Source organism: Rhinoraja longicauda, chromosome 17 (assembly GCF_053455715.1).
Source record: "Rhinoraja longicauda isolate Sanriku21f chromosome 17, sRhiLon1.1, whole genome shotgun sequence".
Taxonomy (NCBI): Eukaryota; Metazoa; Chordata; class Chondrichthyes; order Rajiformes; family Arhynchobatidae; genus Rhinoraja; species Rhinoraja longicauda.
In genome coordinates this window covers 16,967,507-16,990,340 of record NC_135969.1, presented here as the reverse complement: position 1 = coordinate 16,990,340, position 22,834 = coordinate 16,967,507, and the positions used below count along the sequence as shown (strand labels likewise).

The 22,834-nt window shown below is 41.6% G+C and overlaps 1 protein-coding gene across 1 annotated transcript in view; it reads left to right on the top strand.

The window, feature by feature from the left end:
* Positions 1–22,834, top strand: part of arih2 (ariadne homolog 2 (Drosophila)) — a 50,630-nt gene that overhangs the window by 15,611 nt on the left and 12,185 nt on the right. The window contains exons 3-8 of the mRNA XM_078414223.1: positions 4,933–5,000; positions 8,863–8,926; positions 9,046–9,193; positions 12,862–12,983; positions 15,888–15,997; positions 21,450–21,567. Of these exons, the coding sequence (XP_078270349.1) occupies positions 4,933–5,000; positions 8,863–8,926; positions 9,046–9,193; positions 12,862–12,983; positions 15,888–15,997; positions 21,450–21,567 (630 nt within the window). The remainder of the gene's footprint in view (positions 1–4,932; positions 5,001–8,862; positions 8,927–9,045; positions 9,194–12,861; positions 12,984–15,887; positions 15,998–21,449; positions 21,568–22,834) is intronic.

The window sequence follows — 22,834 nt, the reverse complement described above, 5'->3', positions numbered from 1 at the left end:
CATGCCGAACTTGATACCAAAATAAACTAATCTCTACTTGTGCATGATGCATATCTCTCCATTCCCTGCAAATCCGCGTATCCAAAAACTACTTGGATGTAAAGCCAGCTTGCTACTAAGTTAAATGAACATAAATGGTCCCATAATATTGCTTGAATCAGCTAACATTTAAATCCATAGCCTACATCGCAAGTGTAAAGAGATTTTATTGTTTCCTGTGAGACCTAACTATGTATAACACTGAGTGCAGTTGGATTGACAGCATAGGGAGTTAAGATGAATGGCATAAATGCATTTGGAAATCTGGATTAACATTGGAAGGTGAAAGGATTAGAAGGAAATGTTGATACTGTTTGGTGAAGAAAGGTGACAGAACTTTCTGTGAAGTGTAGATACTGTTCTCGCTTATGAGCTTGAATTGTTGGCTTCAGTATTGTAAACACTACAAAGGTGTGAAAGGAATAAAATGGTTTGATGTGAGTAGTGCTTTATAAATTCTTCTTTCTGCGCTCCTTCATTTGTGTTTTCTTGCTCTCATGTTATCTTAAAAAAAATAGCAGACCTCCCAACCCTTTCAAATTTGGCGGAAAGTTTCCGCTTTCTTATTTCATTTCCGCCATTCCGATTTCACCTCACATTTTTCCGCAAAACACATGCCTCGCCTCGCCGCTGGGCCCGCCTCGCCTCGCCGCTGGCCCCGACTCGCCGCTGGGCTCGCCTCACCTTGCCGCTGGCCTCGACTCGCCTTGCTGCTGGCCTCGCTTCGCTGTTGGCCCGGTCTCACCTCGCCGCTGGCCCCGACTTGCCTCGCTGCATAGCGCGAGGCCCGTTGATGTTGAGAAGGGATGGGGTGCAGGGGAGGGGGGGAGTGGGGGTCGGATGGGTGGAGGAAGGAAGGGAGGGAGGGGTGGGAGGGGGGAAGGGGAGTGGAGGGTGGGAGTGAGGGGGAAAGGGGGGAGGGGAGTAGAGGGGTAAGCAGGAGTGGGGGGAGGGCGGGAGTCGGGGGGAAAGTGGGGGGTGTCGGGAGTGGGGGTAGAGTGGGGGGGAGGGTGGTGGGGACATGGACTGTTGTGATGTGCTGTTGAAGACCACTGGAGCAAGTATGTCTTCAATGAAGTTAGGTATGTGCAGTTTGAAATGAAACGCTTTGTTCATAACTTAATCATACATTTTGTGTAAGGAAAAAGCAAAATAGAAAAAAACAAACAAAACAATTTTTTCTTTGTGTTGTAAAAGGTATTTCTGTTCAATAACCTTTCTATAAATAGCAAAATATACTCATGATAGGCCTGACATTGTACATGTAGTCCAAGAATAACAGACTGTTGGAAATAATAGTCGTTTTTCACACATGAATGTAGCGCACCGTGGACGCGCATTTGGCGTGCATACTTTTTTTTGCTGAAAAGTTGCATTATGAATTTTGATGTAAAATTCTGAATTTTGAACATCAAAATTCTGAATTTGTAAAATCAAATGATGATAGGTCCAAAATAGACAACTGAACAAGACAAATATGCAGAAACAAATCTGAAATAAATGTGAAATTGCTGGACGCACAGTCGGGCAGCATCAGTGGAGTGATAACCAGTTAAATTTGAATGTTGATGAAGGGACAGAGTAACTTAGTGGGTCAGGCAGCATCCCTGGAGAACTTGGATAGGTGATGTTTCCTGGAGAACGTGGATAGGTGACCCTTCTTCAGACTGTGAGGTCGTCCAGCATTTGCATCTCTCCTGCTTGCTGTTCATTGTTGCAAAAATAGATTAATTACTCAAACTGGCTGCCCTCAGAGCTATGAGGTGGCATTACAGAAAAAAAATGTAATTCTAATAATAATAAATCGAGGAAAATTGTTGGATGTGACCGGACTGCAGATCTTTCACCTACTTTGGGAGATTGTTTCACATGTTGTTTTTTGGGGGGCATAATAATTGTTCTGGTTTTACGTGAATGACACAGTTAGGTACTGCCTCTTTGTCCCCATGTGATTTTCAGGTACACTTTCGGAATTTGATAGTCAAAGATCGTATCCATTGCCTCTTGAATGGTCTGAAACAGCACTGAAATTTCAGATGGGATTTACTTTGCAAGCAGAAGTGATTGGTTTCTATTTTCATTAATTTTGCAATAGTCCTATCTTTTACTCCATAGAAGATAAATTAAACCAGTAGATTAGTTTGAAGCAGGTTTTAGATTGCAGCTGCAAACTCATATTCTATATTGTCGAAAACTGCACTAATTCTTTTTAACTACATAAAAAACTGAACCTCGTGCAGCTTTTGTTTGTGTTTACTGATAAAGTTGAGACTTGACTTTTCTGCAAGTTGCATCTATTGTATAGTGCATGGCCCTTGAACAAAATGAGTTTCTGCACATTCTTCATTTCTCTCTTTTAAGTTTAGCGGCCGCTTGGTAAGGTACCTTCGGGCTTGGTTTCCCTTTTCCAAGCACTTTTGTGTCTTTTCTTCATAATTCCACTACAAATTATGTTTATTCACATTCATGTTTTACTCCCGACGTTGTCTTAAAGAATAAAATATGCTGCTATTTTGCAAACATAGTACCAGCTTCAATCGTGCTACAGATTGCTGATCAATACTTTGGGGAGCCTGTCCTTGCATTATTTCCAAATCTAACCACTTTACTGAAAGGCAAATACTCTGAATCACACAGCGCAGAAACGAGCCCGACACACAACTTGTCCATGCCGACACAGAGGTTGTATTTACACAAGTCCCATTTGCCTGCATCTTGCCCATATCCCTCTAAACCTTTCTTATCCCTGTACTGCTAAGCATGGAGCCCATCCAGTAAATTAAAAAAAATTGAATGACTTTTTCTTTGCACCAGCCTGAATAATTCTGTTTGGACTTGGATTTTGTAGAGACAATTATGAATTGGCATTCAGATCCAATTGTCTTTTAAATGACATTGTACATGCCCCAACTATTTCCCCAGACAGCTTGTTCCATATACCCTCCACCCTCCGAGTGAAATAGTTGCCCCTCAGGTTCCTGTTAAATCTTTCCCCTCTCATTTGAACCAATGTCCTCTGGTTCTTGATTCCCCTACTTTGAGTAAAACAACTGTGCATCCACCCTGTCTTTTCCCCTCATGATGTTACACACTCCTCTTGTGGGTTATCGTGGCATTTGAATGTCAAATTATTTTTAATAAATGAGCTGGCAATCTGCTGCTGAGAATGTAGCTCATCCAGTAAATTTAAAACCATTTGTATGACCTTTTCTTTGCACCAGCCTGAATAATTATGTTTGGACTTGGATTCTGTAGAGACAATTATTAATTGGCATTCAGATCCTTTCAGCATCTATTAAAACCAATCCATAAATTGGTATACGCTTGGAAATCTTCAAAAGAGCGACACAGTGGAGCAGCAGTTGTTGCTACCAGTGCTGTCTGCGTGGAGTGTGCACGTTCTCCATGTGACTGCATGGGATTCCTCCGGGTACTCTAGTTTTATTTCACATTCTAAAGATTTGCGAGTTTGAGGATAATTTACAGAAGCCAATTAGCCTACAGTGTTTTGGATGCGAAACTGGAATAACATCAATAGTGTAGGGGTGATCGTTGGTTGGCACGGACTCAATGGGTTGAAGGACCTGTTTCCACGCTGTATCTCTAAACTAAAAAAAAAAGAGTTAACTGCGTAGTTTGATTTAGGAAGACATTCCACTATCCTAAAATCAGATTATCTGACTACTGTTGCTTTACTATATGTGAGAAATTTGTTAGCAGCCTTTACTACATTACAACAATGATTGTGATTCAAACATTTTGGATAGGAAAGAGGGATGTGGGCCAAATGCAAGTAAATAAAACCTGCTAAGCATTGACAAGTTGGGCCACAGGGTTTGTTTCCATGCTCTATGACTAAAATGTACTTCGCTATTTCCCTTGCTCTGCAAAGAACTGGAAAGGAACAAAATAAACACAAATGTTTTCTTGCAATTGGGATTATGCTAACTTTGTTAGTATTATGGGGGTATTTGGTGATTGCGCGTAAGGTCGTGAGGTCAACGTGCATGAGGCATGGAGTCGCTCAAGCCATCTGGAGGGCATGACAGCTTACGGCATACACTACCAATACATGCAGCAGGTACATTCTTACCTTTAAAAAGCCGCCAAAAGACCAATTTTTGTGCTGTAAAAAACTAGAGAGAAGCTGGAGGATCCGGCGAAGGAAGAGGAGCTGGGATAAGGGCTGCCAAGACGAGTAGCAGAGTATCGAGCCCGAAGAAGAGGAAGGAGCAGGGGAGAGGCCGATCGGAGGCTGAGCAGCAGCGAGAGCTGGGCCGGGCGCTGGGAGCCAAGGCAATAGGCGGAGGACCAGGCCACGGCTCTGCCCGGCGGTCCCAGCCTCGAGGTGTTGTGCCGGCCAAGTGGAAAACGGACCCCTGCTGACGGAGAGGGCGAGAGAGGAGAAGGGCTGGAGGGCCGGCACGAGTGGCGAGGGGCCGAAGAACCGCAAGAAGCGAGGCGTGGAGCAGGGGCGCCGTGCCTCGAGGAGCGCAGGCATGGGGAGAGGTGTCGGGACGCTCGGAGCGCCGGGAGGGAACCGGAGACGTGCTGATGGGAGAAGCCGGGTGAAGCCGAGCTGCAGCAAAGTGCAGCCGCAACATTGAACTGCGGTGCTCGGCGTGCCCTCCAGTAGGCGTTGCGTGGCAACAGTACGGGTCAGGGGCCATGACCTCACCTGCCGCGCAATCACTCAATAGTATTTAATGAAGAATGTTCAAATACGGTGGCAAGTTGGTCCTTTCACCTTGTTTCCTATTATAATCATGAAAAATCTGGAGGTTTGCTTTGAAACTTATTGTATTGTTAGACTTGATATGTTTTCAGTTAATCACCAACTAGCCTATTTACATTTACTCAGTTATTTAGTTGTTCACTTCTGTTTATTTTTAGGTACAACCATCTGTAGCCAAGCTTATTTTAGTTAACTTCCATTGGAAGTCCTCTGATATTTCAGAAAGGTAAGAAAGACCGTTTCTCTAATACTTTTTACTGAGAGTGAGGTATGTTTCAATGATAACCTGATCTTCTTTCGCTTTTTATTTAATTTTGTTTGCTGAAAATATTTAATGTTGACTACTCTGACTTGTTCACAATCTGTTCACATTCTCATCTAAGAAAGAACTCCTAATGCGAGTTAATATTAAGAAATACCTCGTGATGATTATGTTCGACAGTGTTAAATTTGCCTTATAGGTGACTTTGTAGTAAATGACGAAACCCCTCTCTTTTAGCGACTATTTTGGTGCATGCTGTTTCTTGTTACTCCAGAAAGAATATCTCCAACCATACAAGAGTTTATTTGTAAGTTGGGAAAACGCAGTGGGAAGGATGAAGGTACAATAACGGAGGGTAAAACCTAATTGGGGGAATTGAATATTAATGGAGAGGTACGTTATTACGTTTGTGGGGGAATTTATTTAGCCAGTGGATGGTGAATCTGTGGAATACATTGCCACGGATGGCTGTGAAGGCCATTGGGTGTTTTAAAACAGAGATTGACAGGTTCTTGATTAGTAAGGTTACGGTGAAAAGGCAGGGGAATAGGGTTGAGAAGGAAAAATAGATCAACCATGATTGAATGGCGGAGCAGACTTGAAGGGCTGAATGGCCTAATTCTGCTCCTATGTCTTATGGCCTTACCTGACCATTCACTCCACAGCTGCACCCTGACCCGCTGAGTTCGTCCAACACTTTGTGTTGTGCTTGTATATCATTGTAGATCAAAATCATGTAATAAACATTTTGGCCGCAGAAATAACTATGAAAGACGTTGAAGGGACTATTAAATCCATGAAAAATGGGAAGACTCCTGGCCCTGATGGCTTAAATAATGAATTTTATAAAAAATTCAGTGGTTTGATCTCTCCACGTTTGCAAACTGTATATAGTCACGCCTTTAAACAACAGAGATTGCCACAAACTCTGACTGAATCAACAATAATCCTCATTCCTAAAAAAGATAAGGATTCTGAAGACCCTGGTTCGTATAGGGCGATAGCTCTTTTAAATACTGATCAGAAAATATTAGCGAAAATCTTAGCTCAGAGATTAAGTCTAGTTATAGACAAATTGATACACCCCGATCAATCAGGCTTTATAGCCAAACGATATTCATTTTTCAACTTGAGACGCTTGTTTAATATAATTTATTCAAATAGACTATTAAATGAAGATTTAGCAATCATCTCGCTAGATGCTGAAAAAGCATTTGATCAAGTAGAATGGCCCTATCTTTTCTCAGTGATGGAAACATTTCAACTAGGTGAAAATTTTTGTGCATGGGTGAAACTTTTATATACATCCCCAACAGCTAGAATATTAACTAATCAAATGCTGTCATCTAAATTTCATTTAGCTAGGGGTTGTAGACAAGGATGTCCACTATCACCACTTTTATTTGCCCTTATTATAGAACCACTTGCTGAGAGTATTAGATCAAATTCAGATATTTATGGCTACAACACTAAACATACAACCAATAAAATTTCTTTATATGCGGATGATGTATTAATATATATTACAAAGCCAGAAATTAGCATTCCGAATTTATTAAATCTCATAACTCAATTTGGTTCATTTTCAGGTTATAGAATTAACTGGTATAAAAGTGAAATTATGCCAATAATGGAGCATAATCCGGCCATACTTCAACAATTTCCTTTTAAAATTGCCTATGAAAAGTTTAAATATCTTGGAATTTACGTGACTAGGAAATATACTTCTTTATTTAAATCAAATTTTCCTCCTTTACTTGCTAAATTACACAGAAATATCCAATTTTGGAAAACACTTCCTATATCATTAGTTGGTCGTAGTAATGCTATAAAGATGATCTTTCTTCCACAGCTACTATACTTATTTCAAGCAATTCCGATCTACCTTCCAAAAAAGTTTTTTTTTAAAATTGATTCAATTGTTACTAATTTTATTTGGGACTACAAGACTCATAGAATAAATAAAAGACACTTATGTAAGTCTAAAATTAATGGAGGAATTGCTTTACCTAACTTTTTATTTTATTATTGGGCGGTTAATATTAAAAATATAACCTGCTGGTTGGATGATTCTGATCAACAACCGGATTGGTTAAAGATGGAGAAAGAGGATTGTTTACCATTCGATATTGGTGCGATCCTCTTAGCTCCAATAAATTTAAATAAAAAAACATATGGAGGTAATCCCATTATACATAGTGTTATCCGTACCTGGAAACAATTAAAGCTTACGTTAAAATTGAGTAAATTATCTGTTTTCCTTCCTATTGCGAATAATCCTTCTTTTAAACCGTCTGTCTTAGATAGAGGCTTTGCTCAATGGAAAAGTTATGGAATCAAAAGGGTGGGAGATCTTTATCATAAGGGAACTTTTCTTTCGTTTCAGGAGTTACAGCAGAAGTACGGATTACATGTTAATAATTATTTTAGATATTTACAACTTAGAGATTATGTAAAATCACACATGCAAGAATATAAGTTTAGAGGTCCAGAAACACTTGATGTATGCCTGAATCGACATAACTCAAATAAATTAATATCTTTTATTTACAATATTCTCCTTGACATTGACATTCCGTCATCAGAATCTTATAGACGAGCATGGGAGGACGAATTGAATCAATTTATAATGCAAGATATATGGGATGAAAGTTTACAACATATACATCAATGTTCATTGAATACTAGACATTCCTTAATACAATTTAAAATAATACATAGATTACATTATTCGAAGACGAAATTAAATAGGATTTTTCCTAGTATCTCTCCTATGTGTGATAAATGTCAATTTCAAGAAGCTAATTTAACTCATATTTTCGTAACTTGTATAAAAATGCAAAACTTCTGGTTGGAGATTTTTAAAATAGTTTCTAAAGTTATTAATAAAAAATTAGATATGGACCCAAAATTAATTATATTAGGATTATCAGAACATACTACAAATTTTACAGTAAGTCAGGTACATTTTCTTGATTACAGTCTAATAACTGCGAAAAAACTAATACTAAAATTTTGGAAAAAACCAATAACCCCCACAATTAAAATGTGGACTATGGAAATGACAGAGACCCTGCATTTGGAAAAAATAAGGTTTGCCTTAATCGACAAACCTGAGTTATTTTTAAAAATATGGTCTCCATTTATTGAATTTTTAGAAAAGTAAATGGGTTTGCCACAGGACTAAAATTTAAAAAAAAAAAATAAAAATAAATAAAAAGTTGAAACTTGAGTTGGGGGTTGGATGTACAGCTGTGGTTTTTGTCTCCCGGATCTACTCCCGTTAATTTTTATTGTTAGATCCTTTTTTTTTTTTTTAACCCTCTTACTCTCTCTTCCCAAGTTTATAGTTTTATATTTTTATTTTTACTTTCTCTCTTCAAAAATTTAAAAATTGAAGCTATGTAAGAACTTTGTAACAAATGTGTTTTTTTTTAAATTTCGATTTGTACATATGCTTTTAATAAAAAATTTTTAAAAAATAAATAAATAAAATAAACATTTTGGCACAGTATTATACAAATGGTGCTCCTTAATGCATCACTTGCATTATATTCAATTTATGTTTTGGAAACGTGTTATAGTAGAATTATCAGCCTCTCGGGTGATCTGCACATGTTTTTCCTATGCAGGCTTCCTTCCACCCCACTTCATGTCATGCGATAAATGTAATCCTTTCTCTTATGTATATCCTCCAGTTCTCCAATATATCACCACTCTTTACTTTAACTTCAGATTCCAACTTTCCTTTAAAGAATTTAAAAAGCAGATGTAAGATAGGCTGAGGTGTCATTTGAGTTTCATTCTCATTCTTTTGTTCTTTCAGGCATAAATCTAACCCAACTCAGCTTCTCGTGGAAGCCAGGGTCCAGCCAAAAACAATAAAAAATGTAAGTGCATGTAGCCTAGCTTTGAATTGTTTTGATATCTTTGCATTGCTTTGAATTGTTATGAGCAATCATGGTAAAGGTCTGAGCCCAACTCAGTTTGTGTGTTTGATTTGTTTCAGACGTTTATTCATTCTTCTCATCCTTGCGGCGTGTGCCTGCAGAATGTCCGGAAGGAGAACTTAATGTCCTTACCCTGCCATCATACATTCTGCCGCAGTTGCTGGGAACAGCACAGTACTGTGCTGGTGAAAGATGGCATTGGAGTAGGTGAGTTAAGACTTGATCTGTTTGCCTAGAGAGAGAGAGAGAGAGAGGCTTGGCAGTGATTCTTCCTGAAGCTGGCCAGCAAATTTCAGATGCTGCAAGAGTTCTATCTGTAGCTCAAATGGGTTGCTGTGCAGAATGCCTTTTCAAATTTAGCAGGACCATGTGCCTTTGGAAACTTCATCCAACCACTTCTACACAGCCAGCTAGTTAAGGCATTTGTTTTGGTTTATAACTGAGATTCTCCAAGTTTCTGAATTTACTTGCAGGCATGAGATTTTAAATGGAAACAATTACTTCCTTTTAAATTCACCCAGAGAGTTGCGAATTTGTAGAATTCTCTGCCACGGAAGGCAGTGAAGGCCAATTCACTGGATGAATTTAAAAGAGAGTTAGATAGAGCTCTAAGGGCTAGTGGAATCAAAGGATATGGGGAGAAGGCAGGCATAAGTTACTGATTGTAGATGATCAGCCATGATCACAATGAATGGTGGTGCTGGCTCAAAGGGCCAAATGGCCTCCTGTACATATTTTCTATGTTTCTGCGCTTTGTTCATCAGTTACTTCTGGTTCCTGTCAGTATTTGCAGTTCCTGCTGCTCATTTTGGCCTTTAACTTAGTTTGAGGTTAAAGCGTTTTCTTTAAATTCACAAACTCAATTATTCAGTTTTTATTTATTTATTTATTTCCCCCCGGTCAATACAATACAACAGATTGACCATACAATTGTGAAAGTTAAATAGTACGAAATCATAATATCAAAAATAAAACAATATAATCACACATGATATTCTCGAACTGAAAAAAAAGGTGTAGGTAGAAGCCAAAGCTTATTGTGCCTATCCTTAATACTTAACAAAGCATTCCCCAAATAACCCAAATATCAGTGAAACAAAACAATAAAACAAAATATAATTAAAAAACACAACCTCATGAGTCAGAAGCAGATAAAACATAGAAACACAAATATAATCAAGAAACATCATTTCTATCATGTCAGTCATTTCTCAGTGCTGATCACATATTTTGTATCTTTCAAATATAATGTTTTTGAACATTTTCTTGAATTTACACATTACTACACTCTATTAATTCATTGTTGCAACTATTCTATAAATTGACCCCTTTAACAGTCACACATCTATTTTTCACATTTGTCCTTACCCTCTTTTTTTCAAACATATAGTTTCCCGTGTGGATACCTGCTTCTCACTGAAAACAAACCTTGGATACAGTCAGGAAGTGTTCTTTCTTTTGCTCTGAACATTATTTGTAGAGTATTAAAGTCTACTAGGTCCATAAATTTTAGTGCATATGATTTCACTAATAATGGGTACAAATCAATCCTTAATTGCGACCATGTAATGTTTTAAATCAATACATCTACAGGGGGCATAGCGGTAGAGTTGCTGCCTCACAGTGCCAGAGATCTGGGTATATATATTTAAATGTATATCTAAATGGAGATGCAAATCTCTCTCAATCTCTCTCTCTTCCCCCCCCCCCCCCCCCCCCCCCACAACAGTTCCTTGCCCAAAATCTTATTGAAACATAAGATTATTAAGGGATTGGACCCATTAGAGGCAGGAAACATGTTCCCAATGTTGGGGGAGTCCAGAACCAGGGGTCACAGTTTAAGAATAAGGGGTAAGCCATTTAGAATGGAGATGAGGAAAAACTTTTTCAGTCAGAGTTGTAAATCTGTGGAATTCTCTGCCTCAGAAGGCAGTGGAGGCCAATTCTCTGGACGCTTTCAAGAGAGAGCTAGATAGAGCTCTTAAAGATAGCAGAGTCAGGGGGTATGGGGAGAAGGCAGGAACGGGGTACCGATTGCCATGATCACATTGAATGTCTATTGCCTATTGTAAAATTGTAATTCAGTTTATTCCCAACAGTTTGAAAATGATGGTGGGGTAAATGTAAATTGCACTGTTTCTTTGATTTAATTTGGTTTTCTTTCTGTTTGTTATATATATGTTTGTTTGTGCCTTTTTCATCCGCAAATAGAGCGAACACGGTACACGATAGCGCAACAATTTTAGGCCCACCCTACTCACCCTTCCCCCACGGTCTCAATAAATCAACTTTTGTTATCTTTTAAAAACAATTTACTCAATATACTTTAATAAACACGCTCCCCCCTCCCCCCCCCCGGGAGGACCGGTGTGCCGCGTGCCTGACCTTCCTCCCGTGGTGCAGCGTGGCAGCAGAGGCGACGGCGGTCCAACAAGATGGCCGCCGTTGTTCGCTGCCGAGCTGCAGGAACGAGCTGAGGTTTCGGGTCCACGGCTCGCTCTGGCGGAATGGGGCCAGGGTGAGTGGCTCCCTCTCTCTTTCCCTGTCCCTCCTCACCCGCCCAGGGGACACTCCCTGCCCGGCAACAGGTTCACGGATCGTCAGTTGGAGGAGGCTTGCCGGGCCCGCAGGATCGTCAGTTTGGGGTGGGTTGCCCCAGGAGAGGCCCACAGGAGATATTTGGACCCAACGGGTCCACGTCAGTCTGGTATATTATATGATTGATTTGAATCTTTGACAATAAAACATCCAAGCATAAAGGAAAAGTTTTAGAGTCTCCAAACTAAAATTTACTTTGAAACGGCACAGCTAATGAGCACCTTTAAAATGCATTAAGACCAAATCTTATTCACAGCATTCTGAAAGATTAGCTACTTCATTTGTGGTTATGAAGATGAGTATGAGAGTTGGGAAATCATGATTCCACTTGATAACACTTTGGCTAGGCATCATTTGGAGTATTGCTTGCAGTTCGGCTCTCCCCATTTCAGGCAGGATGTGGAGGCTTTGGAAAGGGTACAGAAGGATTTAGCATAATGTTGCCTGGATTAGCAGGTATTAGCTACAGGGAAAGGTTTGATAGACAGATTTTTTTTTCTGGCACGCCTGAGGTTAACAGGAAACCTGATAGAAGTATATAAAGTTATTGGAGGCATAGATAGGGTCTATAGACAGAACCGGAAATATCAAATATTGGAGGACATAGCTTTAAGGTGAGATGGGCAAAGTTTAACGGCAATGTGTGGGGAAAGTTTTTTTTTTATAACATTCAGTGCCTAGAATGCGCTGCCGGGGGTGGTGGTAGAGGCAGATACAATAGTGGCATTTAAGAGACTTTTGGGTCGGCACATGGATATGGAGGGATATGGCTTATGGGCAGGCAGATAAAGAGTTGGTTTTGGCCTTATGTTTGGCACAGACATTGTGGGCCGAAGGTTCTGTTCCTGTGCATTTCTGTGTTTGTAAATGGGTCTTGAGTTTCCAGTTTTTCAATCAGGGAGTACCAGTGATACAAAATCTGTGGTTCCTAAATTTATCACAACACAGGATGAGATCTTTGCTTGTTGAGTGCCATCTGCAGAATGTACTGCAGTCTATTTGCCAATGGGTGGCATAGTGGCACAGCGGTAGAGTTACTGCCTTACAGAGCCTACTATATCTCTAAACTTAACTTGATACCCAGTTCCAATGTGGTCTATTTGCAAAAAATGTTCTACGTACGGAGAGCCATGCAGCTGACTGGGATCAGCAAGATTACAAAAATGGAATTTACAAAAATGAAGACCCTTTTACTGGAAAAATTGATCCTCCGTTAAACTGTTAACAGGTTTCTTTAAGTGTTGACTTACTAGAAACTAGCCCTTTTGTCTCATTAGGCATTTCCTGTATGGCGCAAGACTGCTTGCTCCGAACGCCTGAAGACTTTGCTTTTACTTTGATCTTGAATGAAGAACTGAAAGAAAAATACAGGCGCTACCTTTTCAGAGATTATGTGGAGGTAGGTGGTGATTCATCTTTATGTGGAGTGGGGTGGTTGAGTTGTTAAAAACTGAACAAGTAAAGAACTTGTTAGACCTCTGCCAGCATTCAACAGGAAGAGGTAACTTTCTGATTGAAGTTAACGATGAAACATAAAATCCAAGGCAAAGATAAACTAAAATTGGTATATTTTGTTGAGTTTGTATTCATGCAAAGGTATATTTAATGTATATTAAAGCTCCTGTTTTTTGAGCATAGTATGGGATAAGATTAATGTGGACCTCCAATTGTTGGCCATTGACCAACTTGGAAAGCGAGTGTAGATATTGGGAAAGGAGTAAACTAAGCCTGGAGAGGTGCTGTCCACCACAAATAGACTGCAGACGTCCATTGTCACAATTGCAAGCTGGGAGATAAAGTGACAAGAACTGATCTCTGGAGAGACAAGGAACTGCAGAAGCTGGAACCTTGAGCAAAGCACAAAGTGCTGGAGTAACTCAGCGGGGTCAGGCGGCACTTGTGGGGGGAATGGATAAACCACATTTTGGATTGGGACCCTTCTTCAGACTTGGACGAAAGAGAGGACAGTTGCACCGACAGCAGTTCCAGAACACTTAAGATTATTGCTCATGTCTTTCCTTTTTCAAGAAAACAAATTTCCATTTTTGTTGTCCAAATCCAAGAAGTACTTAAACATAACCTAAATTTTATTTGGTAATTCAAATAATTTAAGGTATCCCAACATTGAGAAGAATCACTTGAATCACACACAATGGTACCTGAAACATGGCGACTTGTGTATTGCCGCAGTTTAATGTACTATTCCTGCACTCGTGTACTTGAGCATGATTGTGCCCAAACCAACATCTGCAGATCTTTGTTTCTACACTCTGATTATGCCTATGGATAGTAAGCTTTTTCTGAACTGTATGCAAAAAAGGAATTTCACTGTACCTAGGTACATCTGACAATGAAGTACCATTGAACCATTGAAAAAATTGTTGGAAACATTATAAGCTGCATTGGGTAAAGAAAACATTGCTTCCTCCATTGAAATTTTCTGTACTCAATTCCCTCCATGTGAATGGGTGAAAGTTGCTTAATTCAGCACTGGATACTGCTGTGACACCCAAGTTGAAAGTAATACTGAACTTGCAAATTAACTGATACATGCAAATCAGAAATAGAAGCACTTTAAAAAACTGTAGATGGGTACAGATTTTAGTTATTTTTGCATTTTAATTAGAATTATTTGTTGTAGATCTATCCTACAGCTTTCAATACTGGAGTTATTGTGGTAATTGAAAAGTAAAGTGATTAATGTTCAAGCTGGAGGACGGTGTGCTGTTGCGCAAGGTTGCAGTTTGAAGAGTGATTCCTTACTGTTTCCTTGAAGCTATGGGGCTGAGAATTCCTTGCACTGAAAAATGGCTGCCTTGTAGAAAACAGTGGGAATGAATGCGCCCATTTTAGATTTGAAGATTGCTAATAGTGTATCACAGGGATCAGTTGTTGAGCTGCAGTTGTTTGCCGTTTGCATTAATAACTCTGAGGAAGGAACAGTATGTTAAAGATTTCCATATTTGCCAATGGTATAAAAATAGGTGGAAGGGCATGTTGTGATAAGGATACATTGATTTTTCCAACGGTTATGGATGGATTGAGTGACTGAGCAAATGACTGACAAGTGGAATTTAATGTGGGGGGGGGGGGGGAGGTGGTGTTGGGTGGGTATGCACTTCAGTAAGATGAATAAAAAGGCAGATTATTATCTAAATGGCAGAGAGGATGCAAGTGAATAAAAAATGTTCCAGTGCATGAATCGCAATTAAAAACCCAACTAATATGTCTATCAAGCAGTTAAAGAAGCAAGTGATATTTTGGCCTTCATTGCAAATGGATTAGACCTTAAACATAGGTGGTTTTGGTGCAGCTACACAGAGTATTGATGGGGCCTTGCTTGGAATACTGTATGCAGTTTAGGCTTTTTAGAGCATCGGCCAAGACGCAATGACCTCCCAGAAGGTTAATAGTTCCAGCTGTCTGTTGGGTAAAGTGTGAAATCAAGGCTCTATCTTTGCATGAAGCAGATTCCTTGGCATTATAACAACAGAAATTGGTAAGCGAAATGGTCAGATGATCTGATTCAATGAAGTTGGTTAACTGAATAATTTTCTGGTCATCCTTGAAGTAGTGCCATGGTACCTTTTACAGCCAACATAATTAAAGATTTAGGGAAAAATCTGCAGATGCTGGTTAAAATCGAAGGTAGACACAAAATGCTGGAGTAACTCAGCGGGTCAGGCAGCATCTCGGGAGAGAAGGAATGGATGACGTTTCAGTCTGAAGAAGGGTCTCGCCCATTCCCTCCTGAGATGCTGCCTAATCCGCTGAGTTACTCCAGCATTTTGAGTCTACCTATAATTAAAGACTTGTCCTACTCGGGTCATTACTCCTTCTCCTTGCTCCCATGAGCAGAAGCTTGAAAGCATGCACCACCAGAATCATGGACAGCTTCTTACCCCCTGTTATCAGGCTTCTGAACGGTCCTTCCTTAAGCTAGGATATTGTCTGATTCAACTCTATCCCTTTGAGAACATTGGATTTTGTCAATGGAACTGATGCACTATAATGATGAGAACTATATTCTCCAGTCTGCATCTTCCCCTTTGCTCTATTTATTGCCTTGAGTTTGGCTTGATTCTATTTATGTATTATCTGATCTGATTGTTTTGGATCAAGTTTGACAAAAATATGTAACCTGTGCCTATCCTTTGTCTGGATACACTATTGGATATGTAAGAGTTATAGTCTAAGAATCTTGGGCCCTTTTCCTTTAATAAAAGGAGGCTATTATTGTGGAATCTGAAAGGGTCTGCTGCTTTTTCTCAACTAATTCTTGTTTTGTTTGCACTTCAAATAGAGCCACTACCAACTGCAGCTTTGTCCCGGTGCTGACTGTCCAATGGTGATCCAGGTACAGGAACCGAAGGCTCGGCGAGTGCAGTGCAGCCGCTGTAATGAAGTCTTCTGGTAAGTGACTTGTGTAGAAATTTAACCCTGTCAGCTGCTTGCTTCATGGCTTAGTTGGCTCTTGAAGGATGACAAAGTCAACCCTTTAATAAGACTCAAGGAATTATTAAGATTAACCATCAGCAGTGAGTTTTACTTGCACAAGGAGAGAAGTGTCTCAGTCAAAGGCTGTGATCACAATTCCAAAGTTAAGTCTAAGGTAGACACAAAATGCTGGAGTAACTCAACGGGTCAGGCAGCATCACGGGTGAGAAGGAATGGGTGATGTTTCGGATCGAGACCCTTCTTGAGACTGAGTCTGAAGAAGGGTCTCGACCCGAAACGTCACCCATTCCTTCTCTCCCGCGATGCTGCCTGACCCGCTGAGTTACTCCAGCATTTTGTGTCTGCCTTCGATTTAAACCAGCATCTGCAGTTTTTTTTCCTCCAAAGTTAAGTCGGTACAGCAGGACATTTATACACCAAAAAAGATAACAACTGAGGAAAATACAGATGTGAGGTAGATTGATATGTTAATTACAGGAATTATGCTTTACTTTTACATTGTACAAAAGTCGAGACTTGTCTGTTCGGAATGCAACAAGGTACAAAGGTAAGCATACTTAATATGTTAGTAATTTGACACTGGATCGCGACAGTTTGGGTCTTGGCTTAACAGGGTACACAAATAAGGAATAATAGCAGATACCAGCTGGTGGCTTCTGAGTGCTGATGTGTCAAGGAGAGGACAATGAATATATTGACGATTGATACCAGCTGGCGTCCTCTGAACTTTGCACGCAGTGGAGTTCAAAGGTAGTGTCAACAAATGTGTTAATGGCAAGTCTTGTATTGGAGGTATAATGGAAATAACAGTGAGTATTTTAAATGGTCAATACTAGCTATCATCTTCTGAAACCTCATGGAGGTTCAACGGTAGGGAAAATGAATATGTTAAACAACAGATACCAACTGGCAGCTTGTTTTTAATGTACACCTCCAACGGCTTTTGAGACTTCCACAAGGCCTCAACACATTTGAGGAGTACTATGAAGTTCTCCAGGCACCCCTCTAACCCCATGGATTCCTCCGGGTGCTCCGGTTTCCTCCCACATCCCAAAGACGTTTGGGTTTATAGTTTAATTTGTCTCTACCCCAGTGTATAGAGTGGGGTGACATAGAACTAGTGTGAACGGACGATCGACAGTCAGTGTGGACTTGGGGGCTGAAGGGCCGGTTTCCATGCTGCATTCTAAAACTCAAAACTGAAAAAGAACTTGCTAGTTTGGATTTTAGAACTGGCTTATCCATATAAAACCCGGAGTAATGATGACATGGTGTTATTCTGGTCGGAGGTCTGTGACTAATAGTAATCTGTTGGGACCTCTATGATTTGGAATATATATAAAAGACGAAAATGTAGACAGATTGGTTAGTAAGTTTGTAGACGGTACAAAAATTGGCGAAATTACAGACTGTGAAGATAGCTATTGGAGATACAACAAGATATAAATTAGGTACAGATGTGGGTGGAGAAATGGCATATGGAGTTTAAACCTGGAATGTGTGAGGTATTGCATGTTGGAAGGTGAAATGTAGGGGGAATGAATACAATTTATGGTATTACCCTCAACAGCATTGATGTTCAGAGAATTCTTGGGGTCCAAGTCCATAAGTCTTGGACAGCAGCAACAGGAGTAGTTAGTGGCAAAGAAGGCAAATTATATGCCTTTATCGATTGGGGCATTGAGTATAAGAGTCAGGAACTTATGCTGCAGCTCTGTAGAATCTTGGTTAGGCCGCTTATTGTATGAAGTTCTGGTTATATTCCATTATAGGAGGGGTGTGGAGGCTTTGGAGAGGGTGCAGAAGAGGTTTACCAGGATGTTGCTTGGATTAGCTATATAAGTAGGGTGGACACATTTATATTCTTTTCTCTGGAGTGCGAGAGGCTAAGGGGAGACCTGATAGACATTTATTAAATTATAAGAGGCATAGATAGGTTATATTTTTCAGATAATATTTTTCCCAAGGTGGAAATTTCAAATATTAAAGGACATGACTTTATTGTGAGAGAGGTAGTTTAAAGGGGATGTAGTTGGCAAGTTCTTTTACCCAGAGAGTGTTAGGTGCTTGGAATGCGTTGCCAGGGGTTGTGGTGGAAGCAGATACAGTGGTTAAAGAGGCTGTTGGATAGGTACGTAAATATGCAGGGAACGGAAGAGAATGAATCATTCAGGCAGAAGGGATTGGTGTGGTTTAGCATCGTGTTCAGCACAGACATTGTGGGCCACGGAGCCTGTTCCTGTGCTGTATTGTCCTGCATTCTGTATAAAGTATTTGCTTTGACACTGGTTTATCACATTGCATCATATCTATCCAATCTCTATGTACATTAATTTGGTTTTTAAATATAGTTACCGTGGGTGTACTTGGCAGCTATATTGGACAGCGCAATTTCTCACGTACAAGAATAAGAAAAACATGACGTATATCAGTGTTACGAATTAACCAAAAAGGAAATTGTACAGATGGCACCACTGATCTCTGCCGTTTGAATAGTGCATTGTGCTCTTTAATTTTCATCTGAATCATTAGGGTACGCAAGTGGAATCATTGTTTAGCTTTGTAATGTTGCATCTGTAGAATATCACCTCCATAGTAACTCACTCCATCTCTATTCAGTTTGGCTTTTTGGACTTAAGTAGGATGTGAAATGGATTCTTTGAAAAAAAATATGTTAATATGCATGGGCAATTTGAGAAGCAGGTGGTGTTTTGGGCCCTGGAAGAGCATTAAGGTCGATAAACTCCCAGGACCTCATGGGATCTTTCCCAGGTTATTGAGAGAGGCAAGAGAGGAGTTTGCAGGAGCCTCAACAAAGATCTTTGTCTTTTGTTCAAGCCACAAACGGGGTTCTGAGGGCTGGAGAATAGCTAATGTTGTTCCTTTATTTAAGAAGGGAAGTAGGCAGAATCCAGGGAATTATAAGCCTGTGAGCCTTGCATCAACGGTAGGGAAGCTATTGGAGACGAATCTTCAGGACAGGATTTACTCCCATTTGGAAGAATGGGTTAATTAGGGACAGTCAGCGTCACTTTGCAGACGGCAGGTCATGTCTTACTAACTTGATCGAGTTTTTTGAGGTGGTGACAAAGGTGATTGATGAGGTAGGGCAGTGAATGGTGTCTACATGGAATTTACGAAAGCATTTGATAAAATTCCCCCATGGTAGGCTGATCCGGACAATTAAGATGCACGTGGTTAACAGTGACTTAGTTGTGTGGATTCAGAAGTGGCTTATGGTTAGAAGATGGGATTGTGGTGGAAGGACGATATTCAGGCTGGAGATCTGTGACCAGTGGAGTTCCACAGGCTTCTGTGCTGGGATCTCTGCTGTTTGTAATATATATAAATGAGTTGGACACAAAGACAGGTTCTCTAGTAAGTTTGGAGATGACACCAAGATTGCTGGCAGACTGTGAGGAAGGCTGCCAAACTATACAGTAGGATATAGATCAGCTGCAGAAATGTGAGTTGTTGGCTGCGCCTAACGGCTGCGGCTCTCTGGCAGTCTGTTGTTTTTTTTTTCTTCTTTTTTCTTTTTTTTGTTTGTGTCGGTGTTGGGATGGTTTTTGTTTCTGTTTTTGGCTGTGTATGTGGGGTGGGGGGAAACCTTTCTTTTGTTGGGTCTCTTCCCCGGGGCGCGGCTCGGCTGCGGGCCTTAACATCGCCCGGCGCGGCTCGGCTGCGGGCCTTAACATCGCCGGCGCGGCTCGGCTGTGGGCCTTAACATCGCCGGCGCGGCTCGGCCGCGGGACGTTTCAGTGCCCGGTGCGGCTCGGATGCGGGACGTTCAGTGCCCGGTGCGGCTCGGCCGCGGGACGTTTCAGTGCCCGGTGCGGCTTGGCCGCTGGATTTAACATCGCCCGGTGTGGCCGCGGGACGTTTCAGTGCCCGGTGCGGCTCGGCCGCGGGACGTTTCAGTGCCCGGTGCGGCTTGGCCACTGGACTTAACATCGCCCGGTTTGGCCGCGGGACGTTTCAGTGCCCGGTGCGGCTTGGCCGCTGGACTTAACATCGCCCGGTGTGGCCGCGGGACGTTTCAGTGCCCGGTGTGGCCGCGGGACGTTTCAGTGCCCGGTGCGGCTTGGCCGCGGGACGTTTCTGTGCCCGGTGCGGCCGCGGGACGTTTCAGTGCCCGGTGCGGCTCGGCCGCGGGACGTTTCAGTGCCCGGTGCGGCTTGGCCGCTGGACTTAACATCGCCCGGTGTGGCTGTGGGACGTTTCGGTGCCCGGGGCGGCTCGGCCGGGGGGCCTTCCATCCCCTTGCGGGGGCTGTGCGTGTCGTTTGCCTCGGTAGGGGTCGAGCTGCCTGTCCGTGGGTGCGGGGGGAGGAGAGGGGAAGTTTTGTTGCCTCCATCACAGTGAGGGGGTGTTTGGAGTCACTGTGATGGATGTTTGTGTTGGGGTCGGGTGTCCTGTGTTCTTTTCTTTTTTGCTGTGTTTTGTGTGACTGCTGAAATTTCGCTCGGTGTTGTGCCGAGTGACAATAAAGTGTTGTTATGTTATGTTATGTTATGAAATGGCAGATGGAGTTTAATCCAAGCGTGAGGTGTACTTTGGGAATCAAATGCAAGGGGAAAATGTACAATTAATGACATGACCATATCAGCATTGATGTACAGAGGGATTGTGGGATCCAAGTCCATAACGCTGTGCAAGTGGCAACGTAAGTAGATAGAGTGGGAAAGAGAGCAAATGGTACGCTTGCTTTCATAAGTCGGGACATTGAATATAAGAGGAAGTCATGATGCAGCTGTAAAGGACTTTGGTTAGGCGGCACTTGGAGTATTGCTTGCAGTTCTGGTCGCACCATTACAGGAAAAATTTGGAGGCTTTAGAAAGTGTGCAGAAGTGGTTTACTTGAATGATGGTCAGGGTATCAGCTACAGGGAGAGATTGGACAGACTTGGATTGCTTCCCCTAGAATGCTGGAGGTTGCGGGGAGACCAATAGAAGTATGTAAAATTGGGTGACACAGATAGGGTAGACAGTCAGAACCTTTTTTCGCAGAATGGAAAAATTAATTGGTAGAGGGTATAGATTTAAGGTGAGAGAGACTAAGTTTAAAGGAGATGTGCGAGGCAATTTTTTTTATACAATGGGTGGGGAGTGCCTGGAATGCCCTGCTGGGAGTGGTGGTGGAGGCAGATACGATATTGGCATTTCAGAGACTTTTAAGAGGCATATGGATATGGAGGGGTATGGATTATGTTCAGGCAGATGAGGATTGGTCTTGGCATCATGTTCAACATTGACATTGTGGGCCGAAAGGCCTGTCTTGTGTTGTACTGTCCTATGGTTCTTTCAAGGATATATTAGAAATGCTTCACTTTAATATGTTGTTGCCTGATTAAATCTAGAAGCGGCGACATTATTTGAGTTCTAACCAGATTTTGTTTTCATGCAGCTTCAAGTGTCGCCAGATGTACCATGCTCCCACTGACTGTACCACGATTAAAAAGTGGCTCACCAAATGTGCTGATGATTCAGAAACTGCAAATTACATCAGTGCGCATACTAAAGATGTAAGGAGATAGCAACTCTGTGCAGAGTGACTATGTAATGGTCTAATGTTTTTATTCACTGAATTTTGGGTGCAGCTGGCAAAGCTGTTCCCTTAACCAAAAAAGAAACTGCTGGAGGATCTGTGGCTTGAGCAGCACCTATATAACTGGGCTCTTGGCAGAGATATTTGTATCATTGTTAAGTACTGATGAGGTACTGGAACACTGGAGGGTGGCTAATGTTGTGACTTAATCAAGAATGGCTGCAAGGACACAGAGAGCAACAGGCTGGTGAACCAAGCTTCACTGATGAGAAAGTTACTGGAAGGGTTTCTGAGAGATGGGATCTACCTGCATTCTGGATAGTCAACGTGTCTTTGTGCATGGAATCGTATCTCATGAATCCAATAGAATTTTCCCTAATCGGTAACTACTGCTTTGTAGTTCCATGTATTAATCCAGGCTCTACGATCATCTGCCTGACCCGTGTTACACCTTGCATTTGAGCCCATCACTCCCACCATGTTTGTCCTTTCATACAATTGCCTTCGCCCCTGCTTTCTCAATCCCTCCACTTGCTGACCTACCGCCCCATATTTAAACACACCCAAATAATGTTAGCAAAGCTCCCTGTGAAGGTAGACACAGGAGTAACAGGAGTAATGCGGGAGTAACTCATCGGATCAGGCAACATCCCTGGAGAACATGGATAGATTAAATTTTGGTTCGGGGCTCGAATTTTGGTTCGGGGCTCGGGGCTCGTCACATTCTCCAGAGATGCTGCGTGACCCGCTGAGTTACTCCAGCACTTCGTGTCTTTCCTTGGTAAACCAGTAACTGCAGTTCCTTCTTTCTACTCCTGAGGATATTGCTGCCCCTCCAATTTAGGTGCAACTCTCTTCCTTGTGCAGTTCCCACTTGCTCTGGAAGAGAGCCCAATGATCCATGTATCTGAAACCTGCCCTCCCTGCACCAACTCCTAAGCCACACATTCAACTATACTATTTTCCGTTTTTTTTTGCTAGATTCATGGTGCAGAGAGTAAATCTGAGACTACAACACAAGAGGTCCTGTTCTTTAACTTCCTACCTAACTCACTTAACTCTCTAAACAAGCAAGACGTCATCTCTTCCTGCCTGTGCCATTGGTACTAATATGGGCCATAATCTCTGGCTGCTCACCCTCTTCTTTCAGAATGTCCTGTACCTGCTCTGAGCCTCGTGTTAAGCAGGCAACATACCATCCAGAAGTCTCGCTTGTGGGCACAGAAATACCTATCTGTACTGCT